This window comes from Podarcis raffonei, chromosome 3 (assembly GCF_027172205.1).
Source record: "Podarcis raffonei isolate rPodRaf1 chromosome 3, rPodRaf1.pri, whole genome shotgun sequence".
Lineage (NCBI taxonomy): Eukaryota > Metazoa > Chordata > Lepidosauria > Squamata > Lacertidae > Podarcis > Podarcis raffonei.
In genome coordinates, this window is record NC_070604.1 from 114,494,368 (window position 1) to 114,513,199 (window position 18,832).

General features: G+C 43.1%; 1 protein-coding gene across 1 annotated transcript in view; it reads left to right on the forward strand.

The window, feature by feature from the left end:
* The window catches only part of VRK2 (VRK serine/threonine kinase 2), a 68,040-nt gene that overhangs the window by 30,909 nt on the left and 18,299 nt on the right, over window positions 1-18,832 (forward strand). The window contains exon 9 of the mRNA XM_053383687.1: window positions 8,952-9,072. Within this exon, the coding sequence (XP_053239662.1) occupies window positions 8,952-9,072 (121 nt within the window). The remainder of the gene's footprint in view (window positions 1-8,951; window positions 9,073-18,832) is intronic.

The following is an 18,832-nucleotide window of genomic DNA, read 5'->3' on the forward strand; positions in this document are numbered from 1 at the left end:
GCACTTTAAATATGCAGAGAGGCTGCGGTGTGTGATGAGAGATGTGTTGTTGGACCTGAAGCCACATTCGCAGCAGAAATTTAAAGCACTGTGATACCACTTTAAACAGTTGCGGCTTCGCCCAAAGCATCCTGGGAACTGCAGGTTACGGGTTCTGAGCACTGTTAAGAGCAGGTGTAGGCAAACTCGGCCCTTCAGGTGTTTATGGGACTACAACTCCCATCATCCCTAGCTAACAGGACCAGTGGTCAGGGATGATGGGAGTTGTTGTCCCAAAGCATCTGGAAGGCCGAGTTTGCCTGTGCCTGTTTAAGAGACTCCTATTCCCCTCTCAGAGCTACAGTTCCCAGAGTCCCCCAGGAAAAGGGATGGACTGGGAAACCAGTCTGGGAGTTGTAGTTCTGTGTAGCCATCTCCTAACATCTCTCAGCACCCTTAACAAACTGTAATTCCCAGGATTCCTTAACAGTGGTTTAAAGTGGCATGCCGATTCGCCGAGCTTGTGAGACTCAACTGATAACGACAAGAAATAGAGCTTTTAAGTGGTCTTTGGGCCAGTTTCTTGCCATTAAAAGATTTAGCAGGCGCATTCCATTTCAGCTTGTAAAATGCACGCTGAAAACTTTTCAATTCCGTCTGCCCTACGCAGGCAATTAAGAGCACATCTTTCCACAACAGTTAACTGCCGTCTGTTTTTAGCTTTTTTATATGGCCTTGATTGTGTGGTTTCACGTACTGTCGCCGTAAACCGCTTTGATGTTTTAAAATGGAAAGCAGTCTAGAAATACCTTTATGAATAAGATTAATTCGGTACAGGGTTCAGATCCTCTTTTGGCCACAAACTTTGCGGCAGCATAATAATCCCAGTTAAGTGACCCGAGATTTATTAACGAGGATTTGATTTCGACGCCACTTTTCTGCCGCTAAGGAGACACAAAGTGGCTTGCAAGACCACGTAAAAAGCAAAGCAATGTAGAAGAGCAGCAAGAAAAGCACCAAGATGGCTGGTTTTGTTTGTTTTTTTTGGTTTGTTTTAAACCCAGTGCAGTGAATTTGCCATTTGTCATGGATGCTTTAGTTGAGGTTCCTGCATTGCAGGGGGTGAGGGAGTGGACTAGATGTCTCTCGAAGTCCCTTCCAACTCTACTGTTCTCTTCTTCTTCTTCTTCTTCTTTGCGATCATTTGTAGCCGAGTAAGATTGTCTTCCATAAACACGGTTTTAACAATGAGTCCGTAAGTGACTGTGGAGGCCAATTCTGGATCCACACGTCCTTCCATAGTGGGGACATTGGTTTCCGGTTGGGAGCTGATCACGGTGTGGATTTGCCAAGCGTGCCTTCCTCTTAGCACGTTTCTCACTTGCATCCTGAGTTTGAGTGTCTTCAAAGCCCATGACACCTTTGGTAAAGGCTGTTCTCCAATTGGTGCGCTTGCGGGCCAGTGTTTCCCAATTGTCAGTGTTTATACTACACTTTTTTTAGATTTGCCTTGAGACAGTCTTTAAACCTCTTTTGTTGACCACCAGCATTACACTTTCCATTTTAAAGTTTGGAATAGTGTAGTTGCTTTGGAAGATGATAAGCAGGCATACGTACAACATGACCAGTCCAACAAAGTTGATGTTGAAGAACATCAACTTCTACCATCAGCTTCAACTTCTACTATTCTGTGGTTCTGTGAAATGGATGAGACACAATGGTTTATTAGCTTGGGACATTATTATTATTATTATTATTATTATTATTATTATTATTATTTAATGGCATTTGAAATCTAGCGTGGTGCTGCAGTCTCCCACGTCCTTAATGCTGGCTAGATCCCACACTGCACCAATGATGTTTAAATGACAGAATCACATTGGGGTTGGATCTCTTAGAAAGTTCCCATGTTGACCTGGCACTGTGGCCCATTCTGCCAGAACCGCCACCTAGATCCTCCAGTTCCCCTTCACTTCAGCAGTAAGGAAGGTGAGCAGTTTTGGAAGGTGACCCTAACTCCAAAACTCTCTCTGGGAAGGTTTGAAGTGCTTTCCATACCAGACAAAACAGCTTTTTAGTATTTTATTTCCCTGGGCCATTTTAATTTCTGCGTTCACAAAGTGTTTTCATCCTGGCTGAGACATATGCTCTGTTGTTTAAACTAGCATATCTTTACGTAGTTTTTTTGCTGTGGATTTTCCATCTCTTGTGTTTTTGAAATGGTTAGCCACTTTGAGAAGTTTGGGCTGGGCGATACCTGGTTGCCAACTCTGTGATATGCCACCAGCTAAACATTGCAATACACTGATATATCACAGTGTCTGAAGTATGGATGGAGCTATGTAGAGACATGGGCTGGCTTCACAGTTTTCCTCACATAGTGATTTTTGCCATAGGACGCACGCAAACATCATGATTTGCAATATATTGCCAGGTCAAAAACTAGGAAACCGATGTCACGATATGGACTTGAGACCCCTTTTGGATGATATATCCCTAGTTTTGGCCAGATAAAGGAGGAGGATAGAATTATTTTGGCCATTGTGAGAACCACCATCCCCATTTAGCCTCCTTTCTGTCCTTGCAAAATCAACACAGCATGCATAGCAAATGTTGCTAGATGTGCCGCAATCTTAGACTGGAACTATTAGGCCTGATTCTGGCTTGGCAAAATGTAATCTTGCTTGTGACAGTGTAGGTGAAACCTGTTGAGACTAAAAGTCCTTTCGGGAATTATAGGGACAGAAGTGCCCAAACTGTATAGAAATTTATTCATGTATGCTGCTACAGCGGCAAGAATGTTACTTGCCCAAAAACGGAAAGAAGGAGGAAGTCCCAGGAAAAGAAGAATAGATACAAAAACCTGTGGAATATGCAGAAATGGCCAAAAAATAAGAAATCAAGATAACAAACTTTTTATAAAAGGATGGAAATGGTTTATTGAATATTTACAAATGAACTGTTAACAGATAAGAGCACTGGCAGGATTATTGTAATAATCTGCAGTTTTATAAGAGTATATATTTAAAGCAGATGAATAAATGAGCAAATTAAGTTAATTTGGATATGCAGGAAATATGAAGAATAAATTTAAGGAGCTGCAGAAAGAGGGGGAAGGAAGTCATGTTTTGAAATGTAAAAAAATGATTGTAAAATTGTTGAAATGTATAAAATGGAAAATCATAAAAAAGAGACTAAAAGTAGAAAACATAAGCATGCATTCTGAATGACCAGTCCCGATCAGAAACCATGTGGCTAGGTTTTGGACTAAGTCAAAACAAAAAAATTTTGGACTAAGATTACTGATCATTTGTTAAATAAAGGGCATTTGATCAGTTTTTGAGGAACTCCAGGAATCTCTCCTGCAGTTTGAAAACCTTGGAGTACATATTTCTTGTATTTTTAGCTAATATTTAACCAAAAAACCCAGCACGTCTTTCCTAACTCCTGTCCCCTTTCCTATGTATTCTTCCTTTAGAAATAAACCCAGAGTGGTTTTGAGCACCCTAGAAGAATATCTGTTGTTAAGACTGTTGCCAACATCAGGCTTCAGAGGAGCATGAATGGAGGAGGCTGCAGCTCGGGGAGGAAATCACATGAGGTCTTGAGTTCAGTTCTTGGCATCCAGGGTTAAAGAGTCCTAGCAGCAGATATTGGAAAGACCCCAGCTTGAGAGCATTGCAGAGTCTCTGCCAGTCATTGGGGACAATAGTAGGTTAAATGGGTCAAACATTGTAGTAGTTGTTTTAAAACCACCTGCCCCATGAAACTAGAACAATGGGGGTACTCCGTGCTTTGGCGGTTGTGGGTTAAATCAAAATAAAAATGAGTGCCATTTCTATTAATTATGCAAATGAAGCATGTTTGCCCTTTGAGGCTTGCAGAAGAATAATTACTCAGGATAAGGAAATGCACGCAAAGAGTTATGTGCGGCACTGAAGAACCACCACCATATCATCTCCTCCTGCCCACCTCCAAAAAAATCCCAGATCTGTTTTCTGAGGTATCACCAGGATATCAGCACACACTGAAACCTTTTATTTTTGTTTCATAGCTTTTGGTACTGGAAGCTGAGATTTTCAAGATGCCGATTATTTTATTTACCAAGAGGTTTAAAAAACAAAACAAAACAGGATGTGGTGCATAGTACCATCAAATTAAAACCCACGTTAAAGGTAAAGGTAAAGGGACCCATGACCATTAGGTCCAGTCTTGACCGACTCTGGGCTTGTGGCGCTCATCTCGCTTTATTGGCCGAGGGAGCCGGCGTTCATCTTCCGGGTCATGTGGCCAGCGTGACTAAGCCGCTTCTGGCGAACCAGAGCAGTGCACGGAAATGCTGTTTACCTTCCCGCCAGAGCGGTACCTATTTATCTACTTGCACTTTGACGTGCTTTCGAACTGCTAGGTTGGCAGGAGCAGGGATTGAGCAACGGGAGCTCACCCCGTCGCGGGGATTCGAACCACCGACCTTCTGATCGGCAAGCCCTAGGCTCTGGTTTTACCCACAGCGCCACCTGCGTCCCTAAAACCCACGTTACGCCCCTCTTAAAACGAGTGGTCAAAGTTAACCGGAGTGCAGCAATTAATAAAATGCAGATTGAAATGAAAACTTCTAAAAGTTTCCCCTTGAAAACTGAGGCTGCTGGGACCGTTCACATTTCCTGGGGGAAGGAATGTCGCAACTGCAAAGCCACATCCCCCTTTCCCATGGCCAGATTCTGCATTTGCAGGGAGGTCATTGAAGCTCTGCTGCTTCCTAGGAAACCATTAGACTACTAAACCTTGGTGTCTTCAGTTCCCACAGCCAATTGCCATCCCCCCCAATACCTCTCAGCACAGCTCTTGTTTCATTCTTCTAGAAATCATACATCGCCAACATGATTTGGCCACGGCTGTCAAACAAAAGAAAACTCTGCCCAATAGTGACGCTTCCCTAAAGCTTGCTATTCTCCTCTTAAGCCTGATCTGATTTTGCGTATGCATCGGCTATAAAATGTGCCAATTTATGGACATTTACTTAGCGCGTGCCATCTCCCCTTCCTGGACCGCTTCCACCCCACACAAATTTATTTTGCTTGGCTTAGAACGGTCACTGAAGAATTATGCCGTTAACAAGCAAAACAATTTTCAAATGCCTACTTTGCCCCCCTTCGTAGTTCTGGTTTGTCCACAGAGAAATTGAACTTAATCTGATTCTAAATGAGGGTTGGGTTTCTCCTTGGGAAAAATATAGGCCTGTAAAAGTGACGGATTATAGAGAGGAAGTGTTGGATTTTCCAGACATGAAATTATCAGAATTTTCACTTTGTTTACGACATCTTAAAAATGAAGCAACACGATCCTCAGTGAAATTTATCCTTTTTGAAATTGACAGGAAGCCCTCAGTAACACTGTCTCTGGATTTTTAACCAACCTTCCCCACCTAGTAACAGCATAATAATTTGCCAATATTTCTTTTAAAACAGTATAAATATTCTGCCCTCGCAATCTGATTTGAGGAGAAATGCAGCGAAAAAGAAATATGTGCACCTTTGTATAAAAAACTGCGTGGATTTTGATGTGGGGGTACAGATCAATGCGTTATGAAATGATTTGCTTAGAAATTGTAACTTTTTGTTATTTACTTTTAAATGAGGACCAGGTGAGTTTTATTCAAGGAAGCAGGCTGACAAATAACAGAAGGCGGCTGATAAAATGCCCTGCATTATAACTTGCTATTTGGTACTCATTCAGCTTAGTTGTCTCAAGGCATCCTTAATAATTTCCTCTCGCCCTCTCATCTTTGGCAGTTTGCATACTTATTTATTTTGTGTGTGTGTGTGCTCGCTAATGCACACAAGGACTAGAGTGAATAAAAGAATGGTGACCCTCTTCCTCTTTGCCAGGGAACAGGGAGCACAGAAAACATGCCAGCTTCCCAAATGTCTTAAACGTGCAAGTTTTAAATACATTTAAAAAACGCAAAGCAAAATGCATCGTGGGGAATCTCAATTTATTTTTTTAAAAGATTTCAAAGCAGCTTGGATATAGGTACACCGTGTGCAGAAGTGGAGGGAAATTGTGTCTCTGGGGTATTTTTCTCCTGAAGAAGAGTTGCAATAATTTAGCTACAGGATTTTAAATGGCTTAATGTTTCCTCCTGGCTTCGTGTCAAATTGCATCTTCAGTTGGGAGTAGAGGAGGAATATTTGTATGTTGTGAGCCACCCTGAGATCTATGGATGAAGGGTGGTATACAAATTTTAGTAATAATAATAATAATAATTAATAATAATAATGGCATAGAAAAATGGACTTTAAAGTTAATGGACTATTCAGGGCTGGTAAAACTAGCAGAAAATTAAGAAACCAACAGGACAGACTATTTATGAAGGAATGGAAGCCCTTTTTGGGATACCTGGAAAAAAATATCAGATGAAATCGCGAGCAGGATTTGAAATGGGAGGAGTGGAAGGAAAACGATAATATTTGAAATAAAAACATGTCTTGGGTGAAATGTTTATTAGAATGCCATTTGTGAATGGGATGGGGTTAAGAACAGCATGGAGGGAAAGGCAGGAAGTTAAAAGTTCAAAGACATTTGAAAGTTGGAATTCATATGTAAGGATTTTAAACTTTAATAAAAAACTGAAACACACACACACGTGCGTAGGTGGGGGAAGAACTGGATCATTATAATTCTGACAACTTTCATCCAGAGGATTTAGCTGTCGTTCCTCTGGGAAAAGACAAAAAAGGTACCAGAGCACCATTTTTGGAGAAAGTGGAGTGAGAATGATGAAGGAACCAACATAATTGGTTTGTGGGGCAGGAAAAGCTCTCTCTCTCTCTCTCTCTCTCTCTCTCTCTCTCTCTCTCTCTCTCTGTGTGTGTGTGTGTGTGTGTGTGTGTAGGGAGGAGTGCTGCCTGAACTCGAATGGAAATATTTTGCCCTACTGTGTTTTAATTACGGCGACTACGGCTCGAGAAACGACAACAGTATGGCAAGTGTTAAAAGACGAGGCCGGCTGGCTTTTATACAAGACGCGCCGAGCCTTTGGCTTTCGGACGCAGCCGAGGCTGGCGTAGGATGCAAACGACCCCCAGGAGGATAAAATGGCATCCAGCTAGATGGAAGGGCCTTTCATAATCCGATAGTCTAGCAGCAGTTAATATAGAGAGAACATGTTAAGAATTTATGTGCTTTCATCATATCAGAGAGAGGTGCGGGAGAGAGAAGAGGGGGATAACAGGGACGGTGGTCTCATAGAACTGGCCTTCCAAGAAGTCACCTCTTATAATTAAAAAGAGTGCTGAGGGGGTCTCTGCTGGAATTCCTGTAATGAAAGTTCATAATACAGAACCTGTTGGGTTAACAGCCGCATCCTCCGAGGGTCGTCATCCGTCTCTGGTACTCTCTTGCATCCCTCGCTAAACACGAGCTCTCCTGTTCTTAGAGCAGGATGCAAATAGGTCGAGAAAGCATTGCACCGTCAAAATAACCGAAACTGAAATTTGCACTGAAATTCAGTGCAAATGCACAATTCTTAATAATGGATTTTGTCAACGCATTCATTGCTAGTTTTCTCTCCCCTGGCTTCCCCCCTCCCTCTTTCTATTACATGGGTGCTTCCAGACTGTTGGCTGTGTTTAGCTGGGATTAAGTCGCATCCTGGCAAATTCAGTTTTCACAATCATAGTTCATTGAGAGGTCTTGCACAACATACCACCTCCTCCCCTCCCCAAAGATCGGACCTTTTGCAAGAAGTGATGCACCGAGAAGCAAAAATTGCTTGGTTGCAACATCACTTTACCGCCCATCGAAGAAATTGGGATGAATTTTTGTAAAATAGCCAATGCCATCTATTCTCCCTGAAGACAGACCTGGGTGAATGTTCCACAAACAGTATGCTTGAATGTGCCCTAAATCCAAGAGCAAGCTTCAAATATGCAGAATTCTCCTTTTGATCCCGCAATCTTTGTTTGAGAATGAAGCTTAAAACGGCCGTGGATGTCAGGGATCTCGGATTATAATGTGAGCCTGACTCTTTTCTTCCGTGCACATGACCTCTGCCCTTGGGAATAACCGTTCTGTCGTGCGATTTTCAGCTATCTGCCTGCAAATACGTGTTTCGGGTTTAATGTTGCTAGGAGAAAAGAGAGAGGGTGTGTGTGTGTTGCATGCATATGTTTAATTCAACTTGCCACTTAGGCCAGCCGCAGTTGACTGGGCCCCTTCAAACGGTTTGTGTCCGAGGCTTTGGAAATGAAAGCCAAGTTTGAATTTGGACAAGCAGTTTCGCTCGAAGAGCTAAGTGGGCTTTTATGATTTCAGCCGATGCGAGGGAACTTCCCTGCGCATCTTGCCGGAGTTCGTCTGCCCACTAGAGCGCACTGTTGCCTTGCCTTCCACCCGCAGACGCCTCTTGCTCGCTGGAGCAGGGAAGGCCATCTCTGTTTAGTCTGCTCTCGAAGGGTCTCCACATGACCAGTGTGGACCCCATGGACTTCCCGAAACATGTGTTAGCAATTTAGCAGCAGACATTTATTTCTTTGTTTTACTGCCTGGCTCTTGGAGAAAGTGTCGGTGCTGGGTTATGGGCTGTCTGGAGCATGTCAGAGGCCACGGGGATCAAGTTCATGTGACAGGCCAAGCTAAAGGGAAGGATGGAGTCTGAGGAGGTGAGGAAACTGACCCTCTCTCCTCTCCTCTCTCAGCAGCAACAAATCCTGGCCTGTCTGTGGGCCGCAGCCAAAATTTGGGGCCGTTTGGAGTTCGTGGGGCAGCTGAACAAACAGAACGCAATTCTGCCTGTTGCTCTGCTGCATCGAACTGCAGATTCAAGTTACTGCCGTTTCGATTTCTCCCCTTCCCTCCCTCACAAAAAAGGGGGACCAACTGAACATCACCCCCCCTGTCTCTTTCCATCCCCACCTTTTAAAAGTGCTCTTTTACATTCCTTCTCTCCCTCCCTTTCTCTTTCCTTTTAGCTCCATCCAGACGAGGAGACCTTGAAATTCTTGGCTTCTGCATGCTCCAGTGGATGTGTGGGAATCTGCCCTGGGAGTGGAATTTGAGGAACCCCGATGCTGTCCGGGATGCAAAAGCAAAGTAAAAACAAAAACAGAAGCATGATTTATTTAATACGTATTTTGGGGTATTCTCACCTCCCTCCAAAGCTCAGGGCAGGTTATGATGGTGAAATGGTTGCATCTGTAAAATGGGGGGAGGGAAGGATCACAGGGGCGTTTGCTTTGTGTGCAGAAGGTTCTGGGTTCGAATGCTGGCAGCTCCAGGTAAGGGAATGTCCTTTGTCTGAAACCCTGGAGGAGAGCTGTTGCCATTCAGTGCAGACAACATTGAGGGACCTGCTCCAGTGTTCCTAACTTAAAGAGATAAGTATTTCCTTCAACAATTCCACAAGTCTTAATCTCAGGATCGCGGGTTCAAAACCCACGCCGGGTAAAAAGATTCCGGCATTGCAGGGGGTTGGACTGGATGACCCTTGCGGTCCCTTTCCAACTCTACAATTCTGCAAAATAGCTCTCAAGTGGTCAGGAAACCAGAGAACAGTGGTGGCCACATTGGGTGTGCATTTCTGGAGAGTGTGGTGCGCATTCTCCCATTGCTAGACTTCCAGAAGACAAATATTAGTGCACTTCTGTTAATAAACGTACCCTCCCCACACTGCTAAACGTGCATTATCTAGAGTAACTCTTAATGTGATTTTGAGTAATTTAACTTTCAAGGAACCATGCTTAGGACTGCAACCTTATTTAATTTCCAGTATATGATTCAGTATATGAAAAGTGCCTTTTCTTTACATAACCACAGAGGTCTAGGAATGGGGAACAGCTGCGGGGGGTGAGGTCGGGGTTAAGGTATATTCCTTATTGCAGGGTGGGGAGGGTCACCTCTCTCTTGCATTGTGTATTCCAGTGGACAGCTGACCGTCTAAATGAGTTTATGATCAGAGCTGCCATTGCATGAGCCCTTTGTAGTCTTTGTAGAGAAAGGACACAAATCACCTGTAGCTGTTGCTCCACGGATATGGGCCAGTCTGTCCTGAGTCTTGCTCTGGCTAGCAGGCAGATGACAGTGATTTGTTATCAATTATTGGGGAGGAATCCGTAACTCGCCATGCATGATGTTGCAGGTTCAATTTCCAGCAGCTCCCTTCCCGCAACAACATGCAAATTGAAACACAGGCATCCCATTCTGGATCAGGCCCATCTGGTCCAGCATCCTGTTCTCAAAGTGGCCAAACAGATATTTCAGTGGGAAGCCTGCTATCAGGATCTGAATGCGACAGTGCCCTTCTCTACTTGTAATATTGCTTTCAAAAAATAATTGGTCGTCTTTTCTTTGTCTTTACTGACCCTTGTTTATATTTGTGAGACTTGTGAGTCCCATCAGGGAAAAAGGAGGGGTATAAATAAATACGTAATAAGAATAAAAATCTGGTTGGCCACTTTGAGAACAGGATCCTGAACTAGTTGCTAACGTTCTTAATTTCCAGCAATGCCCTTGCAAAAATGTGTACGTTAGACAAAATCGCATTCAGAACGAAAGGGGAACCTATGGGCACATGTGGTGGTCTTGCAAACTTGTGTGCAAATTTTGGGAAGGCGTCATGAAGGAAATTTCTGAAATAATAGGCGCACTGGTGCCTTTAAACCCAAAATTGCTTTTTTAAAATCCAACTTTGATGAGTCAAATATGGATTTAATTATGTAAACTACTTACAATCGTTGCTATTAGTAGCTGCTCGCATGACCATATCACAGGGCTGGAAGGATTTCTTGAGGCTTTTAATTTTTTTTTTTTACTTTATAGAACCAAATATTTAATGTTTATTCTCATTATTGAAAAATTGACTTATAAATTAAGAGTATCTTGAGGTGCAGATAAAGCTATGGATTTTGCCTCTGTTTGGTAGCCGTTTCTAACTTATATGACAGGCCAATCATGGGGATGGCAAGTTCCAATGAAATATGACCCTTTTTTGATATTCATAACATTTGCTTTGTATTTTTCTTTATCAGGTTGGTTTGTGTTGTAACATCTAAATCACTGTAGTCTCTTGAGAATGTACTTTGTTTTATGATGTATTGACTCTGTACTTTGGTGTGTGTGTGTGTGTGTGTTGTACTGTTTATCTTACTCTTTTATTTATTTATGTTATTTCATAATTCTTACCAGGTTGCTATTTTAACTATTATGAAGTTAAAATAGCAGTAAAAAGTCTTGATTATTTTTTTATGCATATTGGGAGAAATGCTGCCAAATTTTGGTTAGGACTATTTTTAATAATAATAATAATGCAGAAATGTCAGAAACTTGAATTTAAAATTTGGGGGGGAAACCAAGGAACTAAAACTGACAAATTTGTCAGTCTCTTCCAGCTTGTTTTTAAAAAAATGCTTTTTAAACACTTGTTTTTAAAAATGTAAAAATCTGGTGCAAGGTTAGAGCTGGAGAACTAGCTCCCTTGAAGTACGCAGTGCAAGGCTGGGCTCTGCCTATGGTTGATTTCTACATCTGCCCTCATTTGCTGAATTGACATCATTCTTCCTGAGAGTCTTTCTTTCAGACAGAATTTGATCAAGGTGTACAAATTGCCTATACAGTGGTACCTCGGGTTAAGTACTTAATTCGTTCCGGAGGTCCGTTCTTAACCTGAAACTGTTCTTAACCTGAGACACCACTTTAGCTAATGGGGCCTCCCGCTGCCGCCATTCCACCTGCTCATGATTTCTGTTCTCATCCTGAAGCAAAGTTCTTAACCCGAGGTACTGTTTCTGGGTTAGCGGAGTCTGTAACCTGAAGTGTATGTAACCTGAAGCGTATGTAATAGCCCCATTTGCAACCTGAGCAGAATGCAACCCATGTCTGTGCATCTGCGCGTCTGCGGGTCATGATTCGCTGCTTCTGCACATGCACGAGACATCATTTTGAGCGTCTGCGCATGCGCGAATGGCGAAACCCGGAAGTAACTCTTTCCGGTACTTCTGGGTCGCCACGGGACGCAACCAGAAAAGATTTAACCCGAAGCGTCTTTAACCCAAGATATGACTGGATTAATCCAAGGTATGACAAGGACACGGGTGGCGCTGTGGGTTAAACCACAGAGCCTAGGACTTGCCAATCAGAAGGTCGGCGGTTCGAATCCCCGCGACGGGGTGAGCTCCCGTTGCTCGGTCCCTGCTCCTGCCAACCTAGCAGTTCAAAAGCATGTCAAAGTACAAGTAGATAAATAGGTACCACTCTGGCGGGAAGGTAAACGGTGTTTCCGTGTGCTGCTCTGGTTCACCAGAAGAGGCTTAGTCATGCTGGCCATATGACCCGGAAGTTGTACTCTGGCTCCCTCGGCCAATAAAGCGAGATGAGCACCACAACCCCAGAGTCGGCCACGACTGGACCTAATGGTCAGGGGTCCCTTTACCTTTACCTATGACTGTATAAACCCCACTGTTTTCTCCAGCCGTGGCTGGCTGGCTGACTCGCGTGTTGCTTTCACAACAGCCCTGCAAAGATGAACAGGCTATGTCCCAGTGTAATCTAAGTCAGCTGTTCATAGCTGAATGAGGATTCGAACCCAGGTTTGCCTAGTCCCAACATGCTGTGCAGTGTATCACAGTGGCATGCTAGCTTGATTTGATGAAATTTGATCCAGCCTGCTCAATTCTGCCTTTTTTCCTTTCCTTTTCTTTTTTGTTGTTGTGGGATTTTGGCTACTTTGTTGCCGAAAGTCGGGTTTGTTTTTAAGCGTGGAATTACATACAGCCCTGCGTATGATCTTTAAGGAGGCGGAACTGGGCAAAGCAAAGAGAAATCTCTGTGAAATTTGCCTCTTTCTCTATGTGTCTCTCATATTTCCTATATGGCTACGATTTCAGCCTGTATATGAACCAGCCCAGGACATTTTAAGGGTTAAGAATCAAGGGGACCTTGTTGCCTAAAAGCAATGTTTAAAATCTGTCCATAAACTAAACTTTGGAACAAAGTATTATCTCTGCTCCACCACGGAGCAAATCATGTTAAAAGTCGTAGCTGAACAGCCCCTCTGGAAAGCAGAAGAAAGGTAGCTCACTTGTTCCATTGGCTCAAAGGGCATAGCTAGGTAGTTATAAAAATACGTACTGCTGTTCGTAGAAAAATCTCCAAGCAGTTTGCAACAAATTATGCATAAAACCACACAGTAAAACCATATAAAAAGTTAGAAATCAGAAATCAGCTAACTGTTGCAGAAAGGTGTGTTCCTAATTGCCCACAGAGGCCTGACAGAATAGAAAAGTTTCCAGAAAGCGTTTAAAAGCAGAGACGGAAAGTGGCTATTGAATCACTGTTGGCAGAGCATCCTATAATTCTGGGTCAATAACTGGGGGGTTAGTTTCTTATTGTCAAAGGAACCACGCCAACCTGGGGAACGGCCAGCGACACTCCTGCAGATGATCCCAGGGATCAAGCTCGGATATAAAGGCCATGAATATCTCTATAGCTTGATCAGGACCAAGGACTAGCAGTTAAATGGCATGAAATTAAGGAAGATCAAACCTCTCCATTCTGAAGGAAATCAGCCCTGAGTGCTCACTGGAAGGACAGATCCTGAAGCTGAGGCTCCAATACTTTGGCCACCTTATGAGAAGAGAAGACTCCCTGGAAAAGACCCTGATGTTGGGAAAGATGGAGGGCACAAGGAGAAGGGGAGGACAGAGGATGAGATGGTTGGACAGTGTTCTCGAAGCTACCAGCATGAGTTTGACCAAACTGCGGGAGGCAGTGGAAGACAGGAGTGCCTGGCGTGCTCTGGTCCAGGGGGTCACGAAGAGTCGGACACGACTAAACGACTAAACAACAACAGCCACAGTTCATGATTTCCAAATAATAAAATAAAGCATAACTCTCTTTGCCTAGATGGAGGCAATATCTGGGTAAGGCTGCCTCTTACATTGCTAAGCTCAATGACAAGGGAATGCCAGCCAGTTCCACTTAAGTCGCCTCTTCCATCACAGTGACTTGAGTCTCCTGCCCCTCGTAAGAATTATAGAGTTGGATTCGAGTCCTACCCTCTAGAGCAGGAGAAAACAAGCTTGTTCCCTCTTCCATGTGACAGTCCTTTGGATAATGGAAGAATATTTTATTGGGTGTTTTTCCCCATCATCTCTTTCGGGTGCTTTCAGGAAAGCATTTCATGAATGTAGGGAGGGGGAAGAAAACACAAACATTTAGCATTTCCCTTTTCCCCCTCGTCCTTTTCCTCCTCCACCCAGCATGCCTACTGTAATTAGCCCTGGTTAAATGCACTGCCTGTTGTCGCTCTTTTGCTCTTACTGGTGGGACTTGAGGAAGCTAATTGCTTGTGGCCCCACATAGCCGGTCGCTCGGCACACCGGCAACGCTGCGATGGAGGTGCTGCGAGTGGCGGAGGCAGCAAACTTTTAAGTAGGGCAAGTCACAACAGAGGTACACAATGGGGATAGCTGATCTGCAGAAATCAATCTGTGCATTCAGTTTGGCACTGGCTCTCTGCAGAGAGAGGGGGTGGGGGAGAGCGGGGTGAGCCTGCAGGCTGCAGATAATACAGATTGCATCTGTAAATGTTGACTTTGTACAGTATTGTTTAATATATATATTATTTCCCACCCCCCTCCTTTAGAACTTCTGATCATTAGAGTCCCTCGCAGACCACCCCTAGCGCCATTCAGCATCCGATCAATGTAATCCATCAAGCTTCTTTATTAATTCTCCAGCCAAGGATTAACCCCTTGGAGGGATGATACTTCCTTTCCCCCCTCCCCAAGACTCTGAACTAAATCCATATACACTATTGTGTGTGCGTCTTGCACTTCTTTTAATTTTTAAGAATGGGGTGGCTGAAGGAAGGGTTGCAGCTCAGTGGTACAGCACAAGATTTTATCATAGAGTTGGAAGGGAACCTCAGGATCAGCTAGTCCAACCCCCTGCAAGGCAGAAATATGCAGCTGATCAAACCTGCAACCTTGGCGTTATCAGCACCACGCTCTAACCAACTGAGCTATCCCCATGAGCAATAATGTCATCATAGAATTTCAGGTAACTGGACTGGAAAAGTCCTCTGTCAAAGGCAGGGGTAGCAAATGCTGTGTCTTAAGCATATGCCCCAAAGTTTTTAGGAAAGGTTCCCCAGAGTTGTTGGGCGCCTGGGGGGGGGGGCGGGAACCAACGCAAGCAGCAGAGGAGCACAGCCCAACAAACCAGCCGGAAGTGTCGGCATCTGAGCAAAGCCGGGCACCTCGTGATGTAAGCTGCATAATAATAATAATTTATTATTTGTACCCCGCCCATCTGGCTGGGTTTCCCCAGCCACTCTGGGCGGCTTCCAACAAAGATGAAAGATACACTAAAATGTCACATATTAAAAACTTCCCTGAACAGGGCTGCCTTCAGATGTCTTCTAAATGTCAGGTAGTTGTTTATCTCTTTGACATCTGATGGGAGGGCGTTCCATAGGGCAGGTGCCACTACCGAGAAGGCCCTCTGCCTGGTTCCCTGTAACCTCACTTCTCGCAATGAGGGAACCGCCAGAAGGCCCTTGGCGCTGGACCTCAGCGTCCGGGCAGAACGATGGGGGTGGAGACGCTCCTTCAGGTATACTGGGCCGAGGCTGTTTAGGGCTTTAAAGGTCAACACCAACACTTTGAATTGTGCTCAGAAATGTACTGTGTGGGCCTCCCCACAGGCGGGCCTCTCCATGGCCCTATGCCAATCCCAGGTGCGCAGGAGAGTGGAGGCGTCCGTCCGCCTCAGCACCTTGCTAGCTCACTTGCCCCCAAACTCGTGGCACAGAGCCTTCCGCAGCTGAAGAGCCCGCCGTGGCACTCCAACCGACGGGCTCGTCACCAGACTCAACTCAGGCCCTGGACTCTCGGCCTGGTGCCCCTGAGAGCCCGGCGCCCGAGTGCCCTGCACCCCTAGCGCCTATGGGTAAGACGGCCCTGCCTCCAGGTGTTGCCGATCTCTTAGCTCCCATCAGCCCCAACCAGCTTGTCCAGTGGTCAAGGATGAGGGGAACTGAAGGGCACCACATTCTTTTTTTTTTTTATAAAGATTTTTATTGGAGTTTTACAGAAAAGAAAGATAAAAATTCACAGAATAAAAAACCCTAGATTACAAAAAAAAGAAAGAAACACCAAAAATACAAAAAGAAAGCACAACTAATTAAGAAAAATTAAATTTAAACATAAAAAGTTAAAACCAATCCATTTTTCAAATAACCTCAATTTCATATGCTTATGTTCTTGACCTCCTCACGCCTCTCCCCTTTTGTATTCCCATTCAAATATTTAGTTCAGCAAATTCTTACCCTTTTTCAAATGTTAAACTTTATACCATAACATATACTATATCCATATTTTCAAGCATATCAATACCTATTTTTTTGCATAATCTTATTAACTTTTATCACTAATTACCACTTATTGCCAATCCAAGCACAGTTTTAGCATTCATTAATTTTATAATATTTCTGGAGATAGTCTTTGAATTTCTTCCAGTCTTCTTCCACCAACTCTTCTCCCAGGTCTCGAATTCTGCCAGTCATTTCCGCCAGTTCCATATACTCTATCAACTTCATCTGCCACTCTTCCAGGGTGGGTAGCTCTTGTGTCTTCCAATACTTTGCGATGAGAATTCTTGCCGCTGTTGTTGCATACATAAAGAAATTTCTGTCTTTCTTTGGCACCAATTGGCCCACCATGCCCAAGAGAAAGGCCTCTGGCTTCTTAAGGAATGTATATTTAAATATTTTTTTTCATTTCATTATATATCATCTCCCAGAAAGCCTTAGTCTTTGGGCATGTCCACCAAAGGTGAAAGAATGTTCCTTCACTTTCTTTGCACTTCCAACATTTATTGTCAGGCAAGTGGTAGATTTTTGCAAGCTTGACTGGTGTCATGTACCACCTGTATATCATTTTCATAATATTCTCTCTTAGGGCATTACATGCCGTAAATTTCATACCTGTGGTCCACAACCATTCCCAGTCAGCAAACATAATGTTATGACCAACATCTTGTGCCCATTTAATCATAGCAGATTTAACTGTTTCATCCTGTGTATTCCATTTTAGCAGCAAGTTATACATTCTTGAGAGTGTTTTAGTTTTGGATTCTAACAACTCAGTTTCCAATTTAGATTTTTCCACCTGGAAGCCTATTTTTTTTATCCAAGTTATAGACTTCTCTTATTTGAAAATAGTGCAGCCAATCTCGCACCTTATCTTTTAATTTCTCAAAACTCTGCAATTTCAGTTTATCTCCTTCTTGTTCCAATATTTCCCAATATTTCGGCCATTTGGCCTCCATATTGGACTTTTTCAATGCCTTTGCTTCCATTGGTGACAGCCACCTTGGGGTTTTATTCTCCAGTAAGTCTTTATATCTTAACCAGACATTAAACAATGCTTTCCTGACAATATGATTTTTAAATGCCTTATGAGCTTTAACCTTGTCGTACCACAAATATGCATGCCACCCAAAAACATTGTTAAAACCTTCTAAGTCCAAAATGTCTGTGTTTTCAAGAAGCAGCCATTCTTTCAGCCAGCAAAATGCGGCCGATTCATAATAAAGTTTCAGGTCTGGCAGGGCAAAACCACCTCTTTCTTTAACATCAGTTAATATTTTAAATTTTATTCTGGGCTTCTTGCCCTGCCAGACAAATCTAGAAATATCTCTCTGCCACTTCTTGAAACAGTCCATCTTATCCAAAATTTGCAAAGATTGAAACAGAAATAACATCCTTGGCAGTACATTCATCTTTATAGCCGCAATTCTACCCAACAAGGAAAGCTTCAAGTTTGACCATATCTCTAGATCTTTCTTCACTTCTAACCAACATTTCTCATAGTTATCTTTAAATAAGTTTAGGTTCTTAGCTGTCATATTAACCCCCAAATATTTAACTTTCTTTACTATTGTTAGGCCTGTCTCCTTCTGAAACCTATCTTTCTCAATCGGTGTTAAATTTTTCTCAAGAACTTTAGTTTTAAACTTATTCAACTTAAAACCAGCCATCTTCCCAAATTCTTGAATCACTTCCAAAACTCTTTTCGAACTAGATTCTGGCTCCTGTAATGTTAGAACTAAATCGTCTGCAAATGCTTTCAGTTTATATTGCTTAGCTCCGACCTGAATACCTTTTATCAAACGGTCCCTTCTAATCATATTCAATAATACCTCCAGGACAGTGATGAATAACAATGGGGAAATTGGGCATCCTTGTCGTGTGCCTTTCTCTATCTTAAATCCCTCTGTCACCATATTATTCACAATTAATTTAGCCTTTTGTTCTGAGTAAATTGCACTTATACCATTTTCAAACCCTTGGCCCACCCCCATCCCCTGAAGATTTTTCTTCATAAAATTCCAAGAAATATTGTCAAAGGCTTTCTCCGCATCTATAAAAATTAAAACTGCTTTAGTGTTTATATTCACTTGCAACTTCTCCAAAATGTTAATTATATTCCTCGTATTGTCCGACAAGTGTCTACCCGGGAGAAAGCCAGCTTGGTCTTTATGAATCTCTTCCAGTAGTACTTTCTTTAATCTATTTGCCAAAATGTCCGCAAATATTTTGTAATCCACATTAAGAAGGGATATGGGGCGGTAGTTCTTAAGTTGCGTCTTTTCAGACTCAGTTTTTGGTATAAGTGTAATATATGCTTCCTGCCACGACTCCGGCGCCTTTTTCCCCTCTAATATCTCATTGCACACCTCCGTTAGTGGTCGAATTAACCAATCTTTCAAAACTCTGTAGTATTTGGAGGTTAAACCGTCTGGTCCTGGAGATTTGCCCAGCTGCATATTCCGAATGGCGCCCTCCACTTCC